The sequence below is a fragment of the Armigeres subalbatus genome, chromosome 3 (genome assembly GCF_024139115.2).
Source record: "Armigeres subalbatus isolate Guangzhou_Male chromosome 3, GZ_Asu_2, whole genome shotgun sequence".
In the NCBI taxonomy this organism is placed as follows: Eukaryota; Metazoa; Arthropoda; class Insecta; order Diptera; family Culicidae; genus Armigeres; species Armigeres subalbatus.
In genome coordinates, this window is record NC_085141.1 from 310046227 (window position 1) to 310062815 (window position 16589).

A 16589-nucleotide genomic window follows, 5' to 3' on the forward strand; every position below is an offset into this window, starting at 1 on the left:
CATTATTTATGCTAAAGTTAATAAAAATCTCGGAAACTTACTTCGAATTTAGTTAAATCAAATCACGATACTTTTTCAAAATGGCGTTGAAGAATAAACTTTCACTTGGAAAATATAGTGTTTTCACTAGCACGAACTCCACCATAAAGAAAGTACGAACGCGATTCGAAATGACTCGAACCTAAAATTTTGACGCAATTACTACCCAATGGTGTACAACGGGCTCTATACCTCTTTTACCATTGGTCAGTTCTTAAGAGTGAGAGATTTTTTAAAATTTTCTTTCAATTTCCATTTTCAAATAGGGTAGAGAACCATTTGGGCAGCACCCCCTATTCCCGTCCACAATGTTCATTACTCGAGGCATTACAACCGAATTACTTGTTTCTCTGTACATGGTTAGTTTCTGTCGATATCTAGTGATGTACAGAATATTAAACCAATTGGTTGGAACGCGGTCGAGTTATTAACGTTACGGACGGGAATAGGGGGTGCTGCCCAAATGGTCCCGCTCCCTAATTCGGCTAATTGAAGGTCAGTGGAAATTAACTACTGCGCAATTGACAAATTTCACCGCAGTCGCTTTTAATCAGGTGACTGATCAGGTTTTCTAAAGTTTGCTTAGAACATTCATACCGAAATATTTCGTCATAGAGTAAGTGACATTCAGAGGGCAGCACAAGTCTAATATAAATAAGCTTATGAAAGGTTATTGATAAATCCGAAATCAATTATACACTGCAAAATGTGTTGTTGAATTTTAATTATTTAAGTTTAGTATTGACGGACCCGATTGAAATCTTTATTTTTAATCTTTATTCAAGAGACTTTAAGCCCGAGACTAGCTCGTCTCTTAAAATATTTACATTCTTTCTAAATAACATCAACCAAAACCGCCAACCAATAATCACCCAATTTTTGCCAATTTTAATTACCCGTGTACCCTCAACCCTCCATCTATCAAATGGTATACAAGACACGTCATTCAAAGCAAGTCAATTTTTCGATTTTTGGCCACCACTTTCCCAATAGTGCACGGGTCGGACAGCAAAGCAACACCAGTTTTACTCTCATGGGCCGACTGTTGTAGCAGCGCTTGTTCTGCTTCGCAGTAGTTGAGGTTTCACTGAACTACTTGCATGCCCGAGTCCGACCGAAGGCCCGACACACTGAATGGATGTTTGATGTCTACACCAGGAGTGCAGATCAAGCCCATCGGTGTGGCCTGGCAGATGTGAGCTTTGTGACTTGATCCACACTCCCGGCATAGCTCACTCCGATCGGGACCTTTGGGGCCATCCACAAAATACGTCACGCTTTGGGGGTGGGGTTCTTCATAAATCGTGATGGCCCTTACAAAAAAAATAGAGAAATAATACAAAAAGCGTGACAAATGGGGGGGGGGGTGTTGAAAATTGCCATTTTTTGCGTGACGTACTTTATGGAATTTCCCTTTACATTCGTACGTCTTGTGTTCTTATTCGAAGCACTTGAAATAGCATGCTGACCATCACACCTTCAGCTTGACCTTAACCAGCACCTTCTTAGCTCCAACAGAAGTATTTGAAATGAGGCAACCTACATTCTCGTGTATCCCTTCCCTAAACGAACCGCAGTATCCTGGATATCATCGCCGCCAGGCTACCAGGTCCCCAGCTTTGTTTAATTCGTCTAGGCCTCGGCACTAAACTACCTCCACATGACATATGGCTTTCACCCAAACAATCATCCAACACTTCTTCAGCCAAACACGGGCCTCTTCCGTGCAGCATCCCCCTTCAGGACAAGGACCATTTCACCCTTCTGCGTTCTACGGATGCAGTTTACATCCTCACCCAGGTCAGAGTCTGGTCATGGCCTTCAGGACATCGGTGTAGCTCTCACCAACTGCCAACAACCAACGCCGCTTGACTCATCGACAACTCTCTCACCTCAGTAAGAAGGCGAATCCTGCATACTGCATCTCTACTGGCTGCCAGCAGAGACATCCAGTCCTGCTTTGCCTCCACGACTAGGCCGCAGAGGGTCAACACGAAGTAAAGCTTCCCAATTCAAATAAGGTTTATACTTATTTTGAGGACTTTTGGAAGCTTCCGAGTCTTTTGAAAGGAGGTTTCCGTGGCTCTTAGAAAAAGGCTCCTGAGCATTTTGCAAAGATGCCCCTGTGGCTCTTGAAAGGAGGCTTTCAAGCCTATTGAAAGAAGGCTTGCAAGCCTTTCAAAAGAAGGTTCAGAGCCACTTGAAAGGGGGGTTTCCGTGTCTCTTAAATAGAGACTTCCGACTCTTGTCTCTTGAAAGGAGGCTTCTCACTCTTGACTTGAGACTCTAAAAATGAGGCTCCGGATCTCTTGAAAGGAGGCTTCCGAAACTTTTGAAAGGAGTCTACAAATCCTTTTGAAAGGAGGCTTCCAAGCCTCTTGAAGAAGACTTCCAAGCCTCTTGAAAGAAGTCTGCCAAGCCTCTTAAAAGGAGGCATCTAAGCTTCTTGATAAGATGTTCCCGAGCCTCTTGAAAAGAAGCTGCCAAGCCTCTTGAAAGAAGTCTTCCGAGCCTCTTAAAAAGAGGCTTTCAAGCTTCTTGAAAATAGGTTACCAATCTTCTTGAAATGAGACTCTAAAAGAGAGGCTGTCGAGTTTCTTGAAAGGAGGCTTTCGAGCCTCTTGAAAGAAGACTTCCAAACCTCTTGAAAAAAGTCTTCCAAGCCTCTTGAAAGGAAACTTCCGATTATCTTGAATGGAGGCTTCCAAGCCTCTTGACAGGAAGCTTCAAGCCCCTTGGAAGGAGGCTTCCGAGCCTCTTGAAAGAACGCTTCCGAGCCTTTTGAATGAAGGATTTCAAGCCTTTTGAAAGAAGGCTTTAGAGCCTCTTGAAAGGAGGCTTCCGAGCCACTTGAATCTTGAATCGAGGCATTCAACCCAGTAAACCACATATCGTATATGAAATGATAAATTGTATCGCATATATTGCTATTTTCTTTCACATTCGTATATGACAGCTTATAAAGATGGCTAAAATATGAATAATATTGTATATGATACTTGCGTATGCAATATTTACGATTGCGTTTATGAAAGTCATAAACCTATATAAACAATATCAGTTTTATCGGATAAAATCGGAAATATCGTTTATGTATACACATATTGTCATGCAAATCATATACCGATGTGCGTTGTACGTATATAGCTTCCACCTTCTGCGTGTTGAGCACTAACCACTGACCCTTACCGATTAAATTAATTTCAAAATTACTTACTTCACTCCATCCGATCTGCCAAAATTCCGGTTATTGTCGGTGTAATTTTTTGCTGCCAACTATTATCGCTCAATATCTTCACTAACAATTCATCGAACAACTAAAATGTATCTGAGCTGCAACACAGTTCGAAAGTAAACACGATGAAAGACATTACTGATGTTGACATTTCAGAATCGTTTATACGTGGGTTGAATCGTTTGGAATGATACGCAATCGTTGTTATGTACGAACATTATCAGGATAATCATAAGTTGTTATCATATACAATTCAAGCCACATTTGTACGTACAACAACAAGGCATCCGAATCGTATCAATGTAGTTCATATCGTTCACTGAAGCTCTTGTCAATAATAAATCTCCATCTAGATTATGATTGTCAAAATGTTGCTGCTTTTCAAAAGTTGTTGAGTAGCGCATGGGTAGAGCACCAGCCTTCAGTTCCAGAGGTCAAATGTTCGAGACAGGGTTGTTACCATTTATTTTTTTCAAATATTCACTAAGTCGTATAAATGATCATGAAAACTCGAGAAAGTCCTTATTTAGCACGTATATGGCCTCCACTTTAGTAGGTATATAGCGATTCGGTGCATTATATACATAATATCTTATGTGTATATGATGACCTATATCAATAGAAATAAGCATAAAAATGTTGACTGGGAAGTTATTTGAAAGGAGGCTTCTGAGCCTCTTGAAAGGAGGCTTCTGAGCCTCTTGAAAGGAGGCTTCCGAGGCTCTTCAAAAAAAGCTTCCGCGTTTTTTGAGAGGTGGCTTCTGAGCCACTTGATAGGAGATTTCCCAACCTCTTTAAAGGGGGCTTCCGAGCCTCTTGAGAGGAGGCTTCAAAGACTCTCGGGTTAAAGCTTACTTGCTGCTTAGAATGAGGCTTCCAAGCCTCTTGCAATCAGTATTGGATTCAACTTGACCGTGTATTGAAACGCACGGAATTCGAAATTTCTGGAGGAAATTCCGGAGAAATTTTATGAAGAACTTCCGGAGGAAATCTTGGAAGACCTTCCGGAGGAATTCCCGGAGGACCTTCCGGAGGAATTCCTGGAGGACCTTCCGGTGGAATTCCTGGAGGAACTTCCGGAGGAATTCCTGGAGGAACTTTCGGAGGAATTCCTGGAGAAACTTCCGGAGGAATTCCTGGAGGAACTTCCGGAGGAATTCCTGGAGGAACTTCCGGAAGAATTCCTGGAGGAACTTCCGGAAGAATTCCTGGAGGAACTTCCGGAAGAATTCCTGGAGGAACTTCCGGAAGAATTCCTGGAGGAACTTCCGGGGGAATTCCTGGAAGAGCTTCCGGAGGAATTCCTGGAGGAACTTCCGGAGGAATTCCTGGAGGAACTTCCGGAGGAATTCCTGGAGGAACTTCCGGAGGAATTCCTGGAGGAACTTCCGGAGGAATTCCTGGGGAACTTCCGGAGGAATTCCTGGGGAACTTCCGGAGGAATTCCTGGGGAACTTCGGAGGAATTCCTGGGGAACTTCCGGAGGAATTCTGGGGAACTTCCCGAGGAATTCCTGTAGGAACTTCCCGAGGAATTCCTGGAGGAACTTCCAGAGGAACTTCCGGAGGAATTTCTGGAGGAACTTCCGGAGGAATTCCTGGAGGAACTTCCGGAGGAATTCCTGGAGGAACTTCCGGAGGAATTCCTGGAGGAACTTCTGGAGGAATTCCTGGAGGAACTTCCGGAGGAATTCCTGGAGGAACTTCCGGAGGAATTCCTGGAGGAACTTCCGGAGGAATTCCTGGAGGAACTTCCGGAGGAATTCCTGGAGGAATTCCTGGAGGAACTTCCGAAGGAATACCTGGTGGAATTCCTGGAGGAACTTCCGGATGAATTCCTGGAGGGATTCCTGGAGGAACTTTCGAAGGAAATCCTGGAGGAACATCCGGAAGAATTCCTGGAGGAACTTCCAGAGGAATTCCTGGATGAACTTCCAGAGTAATTCCTGGAGGAACCTACGGAGAAACTCCTGGAGGAACTTCCGGAGGAATTCCTGGAGGAATTGCTGGGGGAACTTCCGGAGGAATTCCTTGGGGAACTTCCGGAGGAATTCCTGGGGCAACTTCCGGAGGAATTCCTGGGGGAACTTCCGGAGGAATTCCTGGGGAACTTCCGGAGGAATTCCTGGGGGATCTTCCGGAGGAATTCCTGGGGGAACTTCCGGAGGAATTCCTGGGGGAACTTCCGGAGGAATTCCTGGGGGAACTTCCGGAGGAATTCCGAGGGGAACTTCCGGAGGAATTCCTGGGAGAACTTCTGGAAGAATTCCTGGGGGAACTTCCGGAGAAATTCCTGGGGCTATTTTCGGAGGAATACCTGGGGGAACTTCCGGAGAAATACCTGGGGGATCTTCCGGAGGAACTCCTGGGGTAACTTCAGAGGAATTTCTGGAAGAACTTCCGGAGGAATTCCTGGAAGAACTTTCGGAGAAATTACTGGGTGAACTTCAAGAGGAATCCCTGGAGGAACTTCCGGAGGAATTCCTGGAGGAACTTCCGGAGGAATTCCTGGAGGAACTTCCGGAGGAATTCCTGGAGGAACTTCCGGAGGAATTCCTAGAGGAATTTCCGGAGGAATTCCTGGAGGAACTTCCGGAGGAATTCATGGAGGAACTTCCGGGGGAATTCATGGAGGACCTTCCGGAGGAATTCCTGGAGGAACTTCCGGAGGAATTCCTGGAGGAACTTCCGGAGGAATTCCTGGAGGAACTTCCGGAGGAATTCCTGGAGACACTTCCTGGAGTTCCTGGAGAAAGTTCTGGAGGAACTTCCGGAGGAATTCCTGGGGAAACTTCCGGAGAAATTCGTGAAAGAACTTCCGGAAGAATTCCTGGAGGAGCTTCCGGAGGAAATCCTGGAGGAACTCCTGAAGGAATTCCTGGAGGAACAACCGGAAGAATTACAGGAGAAACTTCCGAATGAAATTCTGGAGGAATATCCGACAAAAATTGGGGCACTTACGAAAGAATTTCAGGAGGAACTTCCGGAGGAATTAAGAAGGAAATTCTGGATGAACTCCTTGAGGAACCTGCTGGGAAGAACATCTGAAGGAATTTTCAAAGCAACTTCCGGAGGAACTTCCGAAAGAATTCCTGGAGCAACTTCCGACGGAATCTGGAGAAACTTCCGGAGGACTCTTATTTGTGTTTTTTATCGGAATTAAGTACGACATAACGGATAGCTTCCGGAGGAATTTCTGGAGAAACTATCGAAAGAAATTCTGGAGGACCTTCTGGAGGACCTTCTGGAAGGATGTTTCGGATTTGTTTCTTCTTAATTTATTCAATTATGTACAACACTACGGAGCTTCTGGAGGAATTTCTGGATGATTCATGACATCAACTAACATTATCCCTACTGTTCTGATATATTTGAAGCATTTGTTATTGAAACTAAATTAAATCGTCTCTAGTAACGTCAAATGAAACCTGTCCGGCAAATCCGCATGCATTGCGTTTTACAACAGAGACAAAGATGTGTAATTTGTTAGTACAAACCGTCGACAAACTGATTGCCGTTGCCGCATTACGTTTTCCCCTTTGGGGCCAATAAAATTAAATTTACGAATCAACCATTTTTGCGAATGTTCCGGATCTTCCATGGGTGGCTATAATGGTTCTTGTGTGGTTCTATTCCATAATCAGGGTTCGCCAACAAATGGTTCTAAAAAATCTGGACGCTCTACGATGAAGAATGAAGAATTGACCATTTTTATGCATGTTCCGGATCTTCCTGCAGCCCACTTGGTGACCACAATGGTCCGTGTGTGGTCACAACATCAATATAAAATAATATTTTGACTTGGAGACTGTTAATTACTATTACAAATTACGTAACGCTTGAAGGGAAAGGAGAGGTTCAGAGAGGCGTTACTATTCATACAAAAAAAGATCAACCATATGAAAAGTGTTACAGCGGAGGGAGGGGGCCTAAAATGGTTAATTTTTGAGTTACGAAATTTGTGATTAGTCCCTTGGGCGAACTTCCTGTGGAAGTTCGAAACAAAGAGAAGAGTTATGCAACTTGCTTATTGTTTGAACACAAAGTTTCACAAACAACAAGGCATCGTGTAAGCAAAAACAAATCGATTAAGAACCACTGTCTTGCACTGTTGCTGCAGAGAATCAAGCAATACCCAGCACTTATGCTTCTCTCTAAGCGAGCATCACTAATTTTCCCTTTATTGCCTTCTCAGCAGGAAGTTCCTAATTTACTTTTGGCGTGGCTGTCGGTTTTATTGTGGTTTCAAGCAGACAAACGAATTTCGTACGTGCCCATATTTGCCGCAACCGGGCTCGGTTGAAAACTGCAGAAACGGTAAACTGCTCCGGTTTTTTGGTTTGCTCTCTGGGTAAGGGTAGATCCTGTTTGCAGAGTGCCGGCAGGAAATCAGCTTTAGTGTAGCCAAGAGTTATACTGGCGCAGGCTATTAGCACTTATTCCAGACCAAGTCTGTTGTTTGTAGAACGATGCGGTTTGTGAAGAATATGCATTGCAGAGCGGCGATATGTTTTGAAATTTGAATCCACGGTAAACACATTACTCGAATGACACAATACCAACCATTCACAATTTCATAGTTTCTAATTAGTTTCAAATATGTATTTCAGCTATATTTTCTCCCTAAAAGATTCCCACACGGATCCATACATGAGCTTTTCACCACCATCAACGTTTTCTAGCTTATCCTTATTCATTTTTTCTCATCCACATATCATCTCTTCCGTTCAGGCTACCAGACGATTTGAATCAACAGGCCGGGAGTTTATGGCTCGGACGTTGCTGCTAGCCAAACAGATGCGGCCCCGGGCAGCCTGGGGCTATTATGCCTTTCCGTACTGCTTCAACATGAACGGCGGTTCCTCGGGCAACGGCCAACGGGAGGATTGCTCCGCCGACGTGCAGCGAGAGAATGACCGGTAATAAACTATGCATTTCTGGTGTGGTAGGTGCATCAGCACATGCACCTACTACAATCGGAGTGTACTCTATGTCTGGGATAGTAGTTTATATTTTTTTCAAGAGGCATTTTTTAATTTAAAATACGTGGCTGCAAAGCTAGTCAATGATATGATGTTGAATTCGGAACCACCTAGAAAATGTTGGTTTGACATAAGAAACTACCTTCAACTCGTATATATAATATCTGTGAAAGGGATCAATTAATTTTAAACACAGAGGAGACAATGTTCCAATTTGTGAATGCAATACCAGTAAAGTTGAACCTCTATTATCACCATTTTTTCCACGCGTGGTGGAATACTGGATGTATCAAATCATGATTATATCAAATGTTTGTTTTATCGACACTCTTCAAATGAAAAGGAAGAGATCGCAGCTGACTTCGCGGCCAAAATCGTGGCTGGTGAAATTTACTCTCCAGAACTTATCATTAGGTTGAATCTTTAAGGCATTACATCCCCCAATGGGACATTGTCACCTCGCAGCCACCACGTGCTTCTTGCTGTAATTTTTCTAGGGCACGAGTTGAGAGAACCATAAAACGCATATGGAGTAGAACAATGGCGAATCATTTGTTTACTTATGCTGAATAATCGACTTAAATTTCAGCACTGTACGAAAATGGTTACGTCAGATATGAGCTTTTGAAAATGGGAGTAGAAAAACATGTTGTGAAATTGATATTCATCACGGGATCAATTGTATAAAAACCTGAAGCATTTCCACAGCTGTTAACTGCGAGGTTTCGTAGCCAAGTAACCAGTTTTCCATTCGTATATCATGAGGCTAACGTAATGTAACCTACTTTTATGCCCAGGAAAGTCAACGAAATTCCCAATCCGAAAATTTCCTAAAAAACCGAACCCAGCCACCAAAGCATGCCCTAAGTAACAATTTTCATGCTTGTTAGATTTATTTAATTCTTATAGCGGATTTATGACAGCAGTCACCACGGCTAGTTGCTCAGATTTATTGGCGATCTTATTGCTATCAATAAACCTCTAATAAATCTGCTCGAAAAGCTTCCAACGTCAAATGCCCACTGGTCTTGTTAGCAGTTCTACGGTTGTAACGAAGAGCATAATAAGTCCAATTTTCAAAGCTTGATCAAAGCCATAATTTTGGGTCGTAATGTGGTCAAATGAATAACCTCAATAAGAATATTTACATTGCAAAGGGTTTATAACGGTGTTTAATGAGACCAACATTTTTCTGATCGAAATCTATAATGGCCATATTGGAAACGGAGAACCGTCTTCAAGTCAGTGAAATTTATCACTGAAATTTATGATTAGACGGTGTTTTCGCCGCAAAAGACAAGTTTTTGGTAAAAGATATAAAAAACAAACATATTTGGGTGTAATATGATGTTATAATAATTTTAAATTCATTGCCCAAAACTATATTATTTTGCGGGCGCGTAGTGCTTAATCTCATTTTTGCACTAGCTTTCACGATGAAATCGAGCGCGCACTTCATTTCCATAAAAGTACATTGGAAAAAAAAACTTGAAAAAGAATTACTTTGTAGTCATCCTCATCATGATTTTCATCAACACTTTAGTTTGTTATTATTTGTTTGCAAGAATTTGTTTCTCTTTTTTCAAAGCAACATTTTTGACAGCTGCCGCAGCCAAATTTCCTTTTTTGCGGGCGGCTTGAAACGGATTTTCATATACTCTTATAAGAGGTTTATAGTGGTAATCTAGAGAGGGCCATTAGGACATATCTTACTCTTATAGTGGTCATCAGAAGGTAATGATAATCCTTTATTTTATTTATTTATTTATTTATTAACAATTACCATATAGCAACATAAATAATCACACGTTGATTCACAATGCTTATGGTACTATGCAACGTCTAATACCAATAACTACATACTGAATAAAATATTTAGATTCCGCTTAAATGAAGAAAAACTTCTTTCGCACCTATGATTTCTAGGTAAATCGTTCCAAATTCTTATAGCTCGTAGGCGGAAGGAATCTCTTAAACTGTTTGTGAAACATCTAGGAACGATAAGTAACGAACCTCGCGAAGAACGAGTATATCTAAAAAAAAATCTCGAAGATAAATTGGAGGGTTGTTAATAATTTTGAATGTTTGGATACAGGTTCTGAAATTTAAATGATTTGTAAAATCAGTTCCAAGAAGAGCCTTTCTATAATTGGATACATGATCAAACTTTTTCAGATTAAAAGCATATCGTGTAACAGCGTTGAATACTTGGTTTAGTTTTTCGTGTTTTTCTTAGTAACAAGGCCAAACAAAATATCATCATAATCAAACAATGGAACTAAAAGAGGACTGACCAGTTGAATCCGAATATGTTGGGGAGTACACCGTCTCAATAATACAAGCGAGTGTAAGGCATTATAAATTTTACTGCACACGGCATTAACCTGAGGTGACCAGTTCAAGTTAGTATCCATCATTAAACCAAGATTTTTGACAACATTAGAATATTCAATTATATCGTTTCCCACTCTAACTGATGGTACATTCGACAAAACGGCACGTTTTGTGTGAAAAATAATCGTTTGGGTTTTTCCTCCGTTAAGAATCTGGCCGTTTTGCTCGCACCATAGCAATATACTCTGAATGTCAGAGTTCATTCGATTTACCATTTCTGATATTGTGCCAGGGACCCCAGATATGTATAATTGACAGTCGTCTGCATACAGGTGGAATCGACAATGTGACAGATTCAATGGAAGATCATTAATGTACATTGAGAAAAGTACCGGTCCGAGAATTGAACCTTGAGGCACCCCGCTTAGAACAGGAATTAGTTCATATTGTTGGTTGTTGAACGTATTGCAATCGGTCGGACAAATATGACTGAATTAATTTTATGGAGAATTGATCTAAATAGAAGTTATATTTTAACTTGCTACACAATTGTCTATGATCAATAGAATCGAATGCTTTACTAAAATCTAGAAAGACCAGTAAAGTGACCATCTTCTTGTCTAACGCTTCTCTATGTCGTTTTCTATTTTAATAAGCGCGGTTACGGTGCTGCATGATTTCCTATATCCAGACTGGAATGGGCATAACAGATCATTGTGTGTCAAGTAGTCATTCAGTTGCTGAGAGAGTAGTGATTCGAATATTTTTGAGAGGGCACAAAGAATACTAATCGGACGATAGTCTCTTTCAGTAACTGGGTGGTCAATCTTACCTATTGGAATTACTTTTGCGATTTTCCAATCAAGTGGGAAATCTGAGGAAGTGATACAACAATTAAAGATATCCCGAATGTATGAGAGAGTAACACTTAAAGACATTTTTAAAACTTGTAGAGGAATTGAATCATTGCCAACAGCATCACAAGAAGATTTAACAAACTCACTAAGTATTTCGTCATTTGTAACACACCTAAATGAGAAATTCGGGTGTGTTTCAACGTCGTCAATTTGATTGAATGAAAGTGGAGTGTAATGAGCAACAAAGAATGAGTTCAGAGTATCAGCGCTTACATCCCCTCCACTCATACAAGTGTTTGTTTTAAGCCTAATCGATAGCGAGATGGATCAACTAGGTCCGAGCTCTATATATGACAGACAAAGAAAAAAAAAGCCTAATCGTTTAATGTTCTTCCAAAGTTGCTTAACAGGAAGATCAGCACTTAACTGTGAGGTAAAATATTGACGTTTTGTACGATTTACTTATTGGTTTGTTAAATTACTAAGACAAGTGAAATTTTTCCATTTACGCTGATTCCCTCTATCGCGTTTCCAACATTCATAAGCCTCGGACCGATTTTTAATCAATCGATGAATGTGAGTATTGATCCAAGGAGTACTTGGATCTTTAATCGTTTTTTTCTTGAGCGGAGCATGCTTATCAAGAATGGTGAAGAATACATCATTGAAACATTTTAGTTTTCCATTATTCCCCACACAATTGAACACACCATCAAAATTTACGCTACGTAAATCAGATAGAAAAGTCAATTGATTAATTTTGTGATATTCACGTGTCCAGTGTACATTAGCACCAGGTTTAGGAAGCTTGAATTTGTAATCAATGCAAATAAAGTCATGATCGCTAATTCCTCCCACTGATGACTGATAAACGTTCTTCATGTTCTCTGTGCAGTTACTTGTGAATAAATCATTGGTGGATGCAGAACCGGGCCTATAACAAGTTGGATGAGTTGGAATAAGTTTAAAGGATAATGCGCTTAAATGATCAATTAGTTTTAATGTCTTGTTAGAGTTCTCCATCATCAAATTGATATTGAAATCGGCTGTAACCAAAATATTGGGTTCTGTAGAAAAAATTTCAGAAACAATGCAGAAAACTGTATCTAGTTTAGCAAGTGCCACGTCTGGGGGTTTATAGACGACTCCACAGACTAAGTTGGCCTGTTTTAATTTGATAAACAAGTATTCAATTTCGCTTTCTTTTCCAGATTTAGTGATAACAGAGAATTTGAGATTTTTTCTCACATTAAAGGCGACTCCACCCCTTCTTGATTTGTTCTTATTATCGCGATCAGATCTAATAATTTTGTATCCCTCAAGTTCAACTGATATGCTCGTATTTGAAGGTTTGAGCCAGGTTTCTACAACAGATGGAACATCTTATTTTGAATTAACAACCAAAGAACGATAGTTTTCAATGTTGCTAGTTAAACCCCTTGCGTTGTGGAGAGCTATTTTAATAAAGTTATTGGACCGTTTCTCTAGAATAGTTTACATTTTCTCAAAATCTAGGAAATGTAGCTTCAGTTTCGAATCGTATATAGACCCATCAAATCGCAAAGGAGCTGAAGAAGTATTGGAATCAGTTAGTGCATTGATATCCAAGGATGTTATCGATCATTTAGTAATTTGTGTTCGATCATTTAGTAGTTTATCAATATCTCATTCCAGATGCTGAATTTCAAAATGTGTTGTACGGTGGACTTCTAGTGCGAAGGTTTTTCTACAACTCTGCCTAATTGCTTGTTATTAGAATTCAACTAATAACGGAGTTATAACGCTAGTTGCAGTAGCTTAAACTAAATGAATTTTGTTATAATTTAGTCTAAGCTACTGAAACTATAGCTATTACTCCGTTACTAATGGAATCCTAACAACGAACCATTTGGCAGAGTTGTAGAAAAACCTTCGCCCTAGAAGTCCACCATACAACACATTTTAAAATTCAGCTCCTGAAATTCTAAACTACTAAATGATCGAACGCAATGTTACTACATGATCGATAACATCCTTGTTTGAATCAGTTTGTGCATTGATATTAGAGTTACTTACGCTAATCATTTCGGTACTAGCAGGCTTGGTACGTTCACGTTTTTTGGCTGAAACTCGCGAATTTCTACACCTTCTGGCCAATAAATAGGATCGTTAATTACAGCGACAAGATCTTCAGAAACAGAAAGTTTGAACGATACAAATGATAATTCATTAATGTCCTTATTACGCGGCACTAGTTTAACACAATTTAGCGTAGACTGGTCGATGTTGATGGTTTCTCGCAGATACTCGATGATATCGTCTTCAGTTTGTTCGACGTGAAAAGGTGAGACATAGAACGCCTTCATCGTTTCTTCGTTTGATGTTTGACGCACTGGGGGTCGCAGTCTGTTTACCACCTTCAGGCGGCAATCTTAATTTGATGATGGTCGAATAGAGCGGGTGAGATTTATGTCTTGTGAGTGGTTGCTTGGAGAGGCACTATTTGAAATACGATTCGAGACAGCAGCAACAGCATTGGCTCTCGAGGTGACAGTGGCGTAGGTGGTAGCAGCGGTGGGTGGAGCGGTGGATGGAGCGGTGGATGGAGCGATGACGCAGCGACGGCATTGATGGAGGAAGTGGCGATGGAGGAGGTAGCGTTGGAGGAAGCGGTGGCAGTAGTGGCAGTATTCGTCTTTGTGGTGGCTTCAGCATTCGTACCCGAGGTAGACGCGACAGGCAACATGATTTCGGTAAGAACCGGTGGTACATTTAATTCACGGTCACGGTTGTTGTTATCATCATTATCCAGAGATATAGCTAACTCTCCCATATCTGCAATTGTGTTGTTCGCAGCGCTAGAACGAAGCGACTGATCGAGGTTGAAACGATCGATGCTGTTGTGAAACTCAGTTGGATCGTGCATTGCCGGACCCGACATAGCGAACTGTTGAAGTCTCGTGGAAAAGTTTGAGTCACGTCGAACCGTTGTGGAGATTGACATTAGCCCATTCAGCGTTTTCAGATTTTCGCCAAATTTACCAACCCGCAGATCCATCGAGTCAACACGCAGCAGAAGATCCCTCATCGTTTTCAAGATAACAGCTTCTCGGTCCATAACGCTCGGATGGAAATTTATTCGGCAGGTTTCACAAAACCAGAGTAAACCAACATTAGCTGCCCATGCATTGAAATTTGTAACATTCAACCCAATGCACCCAGGATGAAAAACTGTTCCGCACGACCCACTGCACAAAACACTCCTATCAGACCGCGCAAAATTCCTAGCGCACGCCTTACATGTCTCCATGATTACCAATTATCTTCTACCCCACAGATAAATCAACCCAAAAACTATTTCCCTACGACAACGAAATTAAAGTGATGTCGTGAGGGCAGTTTAAAACGGCAAACACCTCGTGCCCAAGCTCATACAGCGTGTTCCTAAAAATCCTCCTCTATCGTTTCGCTTTGCCTTCACTTAAGCCGTTGTTGAAACAGAGCATGCACGTCGATTGAAAACTTCGGCTTTCGATACCACCGATCGTACCAAGACACACTACCAACTACTCTATCCAACTTTCAGCACCACCGCGAATGAAGCATGTGGTGGATGCGCACTGAATGGACCTCCACCAAGCGGTTTTCAAAACAGAGTCACGCGCGTCGACTGAAATGTTTCGGCTTTTTAGACTGCCGAACGCACCAGGACCTGCTGCTCTAATCGAAAACAACAGCACCGCTTCGGGCGGGTGAATACACCCCCCTGAAATGAGATGTAGTTCTTGAAGCCGTCTACCGATTGGGTGGCGCTAGTGTTGCTTTTCCTATTTTAAGCTCCGTTCATACCGCCGCGAGAGCATTGGCGAATGGCGCTTTGATATTGCATGAAGAAGAAGAAGCAGAAAGATGATAATCAAAAATATTCGAACGGGAAAACATACGAAATTTTTTTTGAAACTCTTCTTTAAAATTCTAGAAGCAATTTAATTAAAAACGGTAAGCAGTACGGGGTTAGATTTGTTTTCTACTGCACAATTTCAATTTTTATTCTGTGATATCATACTTAATACACAGTATAAGAAAAGTCCAACCACACCACTGTTTACCGTTTTTAATTAAAATGCCTCTAGAATTTCAGAGAAGAGTTACAAAAATATCCTCGTATGTTTTCCCGTGCGAATTTTTTTAAATATCATCTTTCTGCTTCTTCATCTTCATACAACATCAAAGCACCAATTAATAACGTCGAAAATCACGCAACAATGCAATACATCTCGTTGAATATAATTTAACAATGCAACACATGCCGCTTACGCCGCTTGCGCATCCGACTGTTCTGACTTCGTGTGTTTAATGCTTAACCGGCAATGTTTACATCCAGCACCATGTTGGAGCACCATGTTTTTGGCTTCAGGCGAGTTGTTCGTGGATGACAGCCGTTTCATGGGGGTGGGTGAATGCACAGAGCGAAACAAACCGGGGGATTTAGTACTAATCGACTGAGTGGCTGGATCACGTTTGTGAGTGCGGAGATATAACGCCACTGAGATGAAGACAATTTTGGAATCACAATTGCACTCCGGTTTGCATAGAAACAGCTTAGCCTTCAGTTGTGTTCCGTTTATAAGCAGTGTTTCAGGGTTTACCCGGCACAGTCTAACCGAATGAACGGGGAATACTTGGGAAAAAATAACCGAGAAGAGGATCACCAAAAAAACGATGCGAATAGCTAGTAGGCGTTACGTTAATCCTGTAGTAATGGGTTTTATTGTCAGTTCTTGTGATTCGATCTTGAAAACCACTCCTAGAGCGGAATAAAACTTGAAATGTTACTTGGGATGGTCTTGCTTTGTAGCCGCACATCTTACCCACGGCTATCGTTCGTTGTTCAATTATTTACTACTATTACATCATTAAAACCACCAAATGTCAAATGAATCAATACAAAAAACCCAGATTAATCCACCTAACGGTGCCTTTCTCGTTTCTTTCAAGTAATTTCTACGCACTTTTGGTATTAAAAAAAAGGTTTTTCGTCAAAACTTCGAAACCCATAGTCCAATCTGTCCAATTTTCAATACGAAACAATGGGACAAGATTTTGCGTCGAATGAAACTTGTTGCGAGCAAATCAGCTAAAAGTAAGTGCCTAAAAAGTTAGT

At 41.3% G+C, this 16589-nt stretch overlaps 1 protein-coding gene across 2 annotated transcripts in view; it reads left to right on the top strand.

The window, feature by feature from the left end:
• LOC134225229 (hyaluronidase Tab y 2.0101-like) overlaps positions 1-16589 on the top strand; it is a 167183-nt gene that overhangs the window by 95668 nt on the left and 54926 nt on the right. For both annotated transcript variants that reach the window (XM_062705122.1, XM_062705121.1), the window contains one exon: positions 8005-8192. In XM_062705122.1, coding sequence (XP_062561106.1) covers positions 8005-8192 — 188 coding nt within the window. The remainder of the gene's footprint in view (positions 1-8004; positions 8193-16589) is intronic.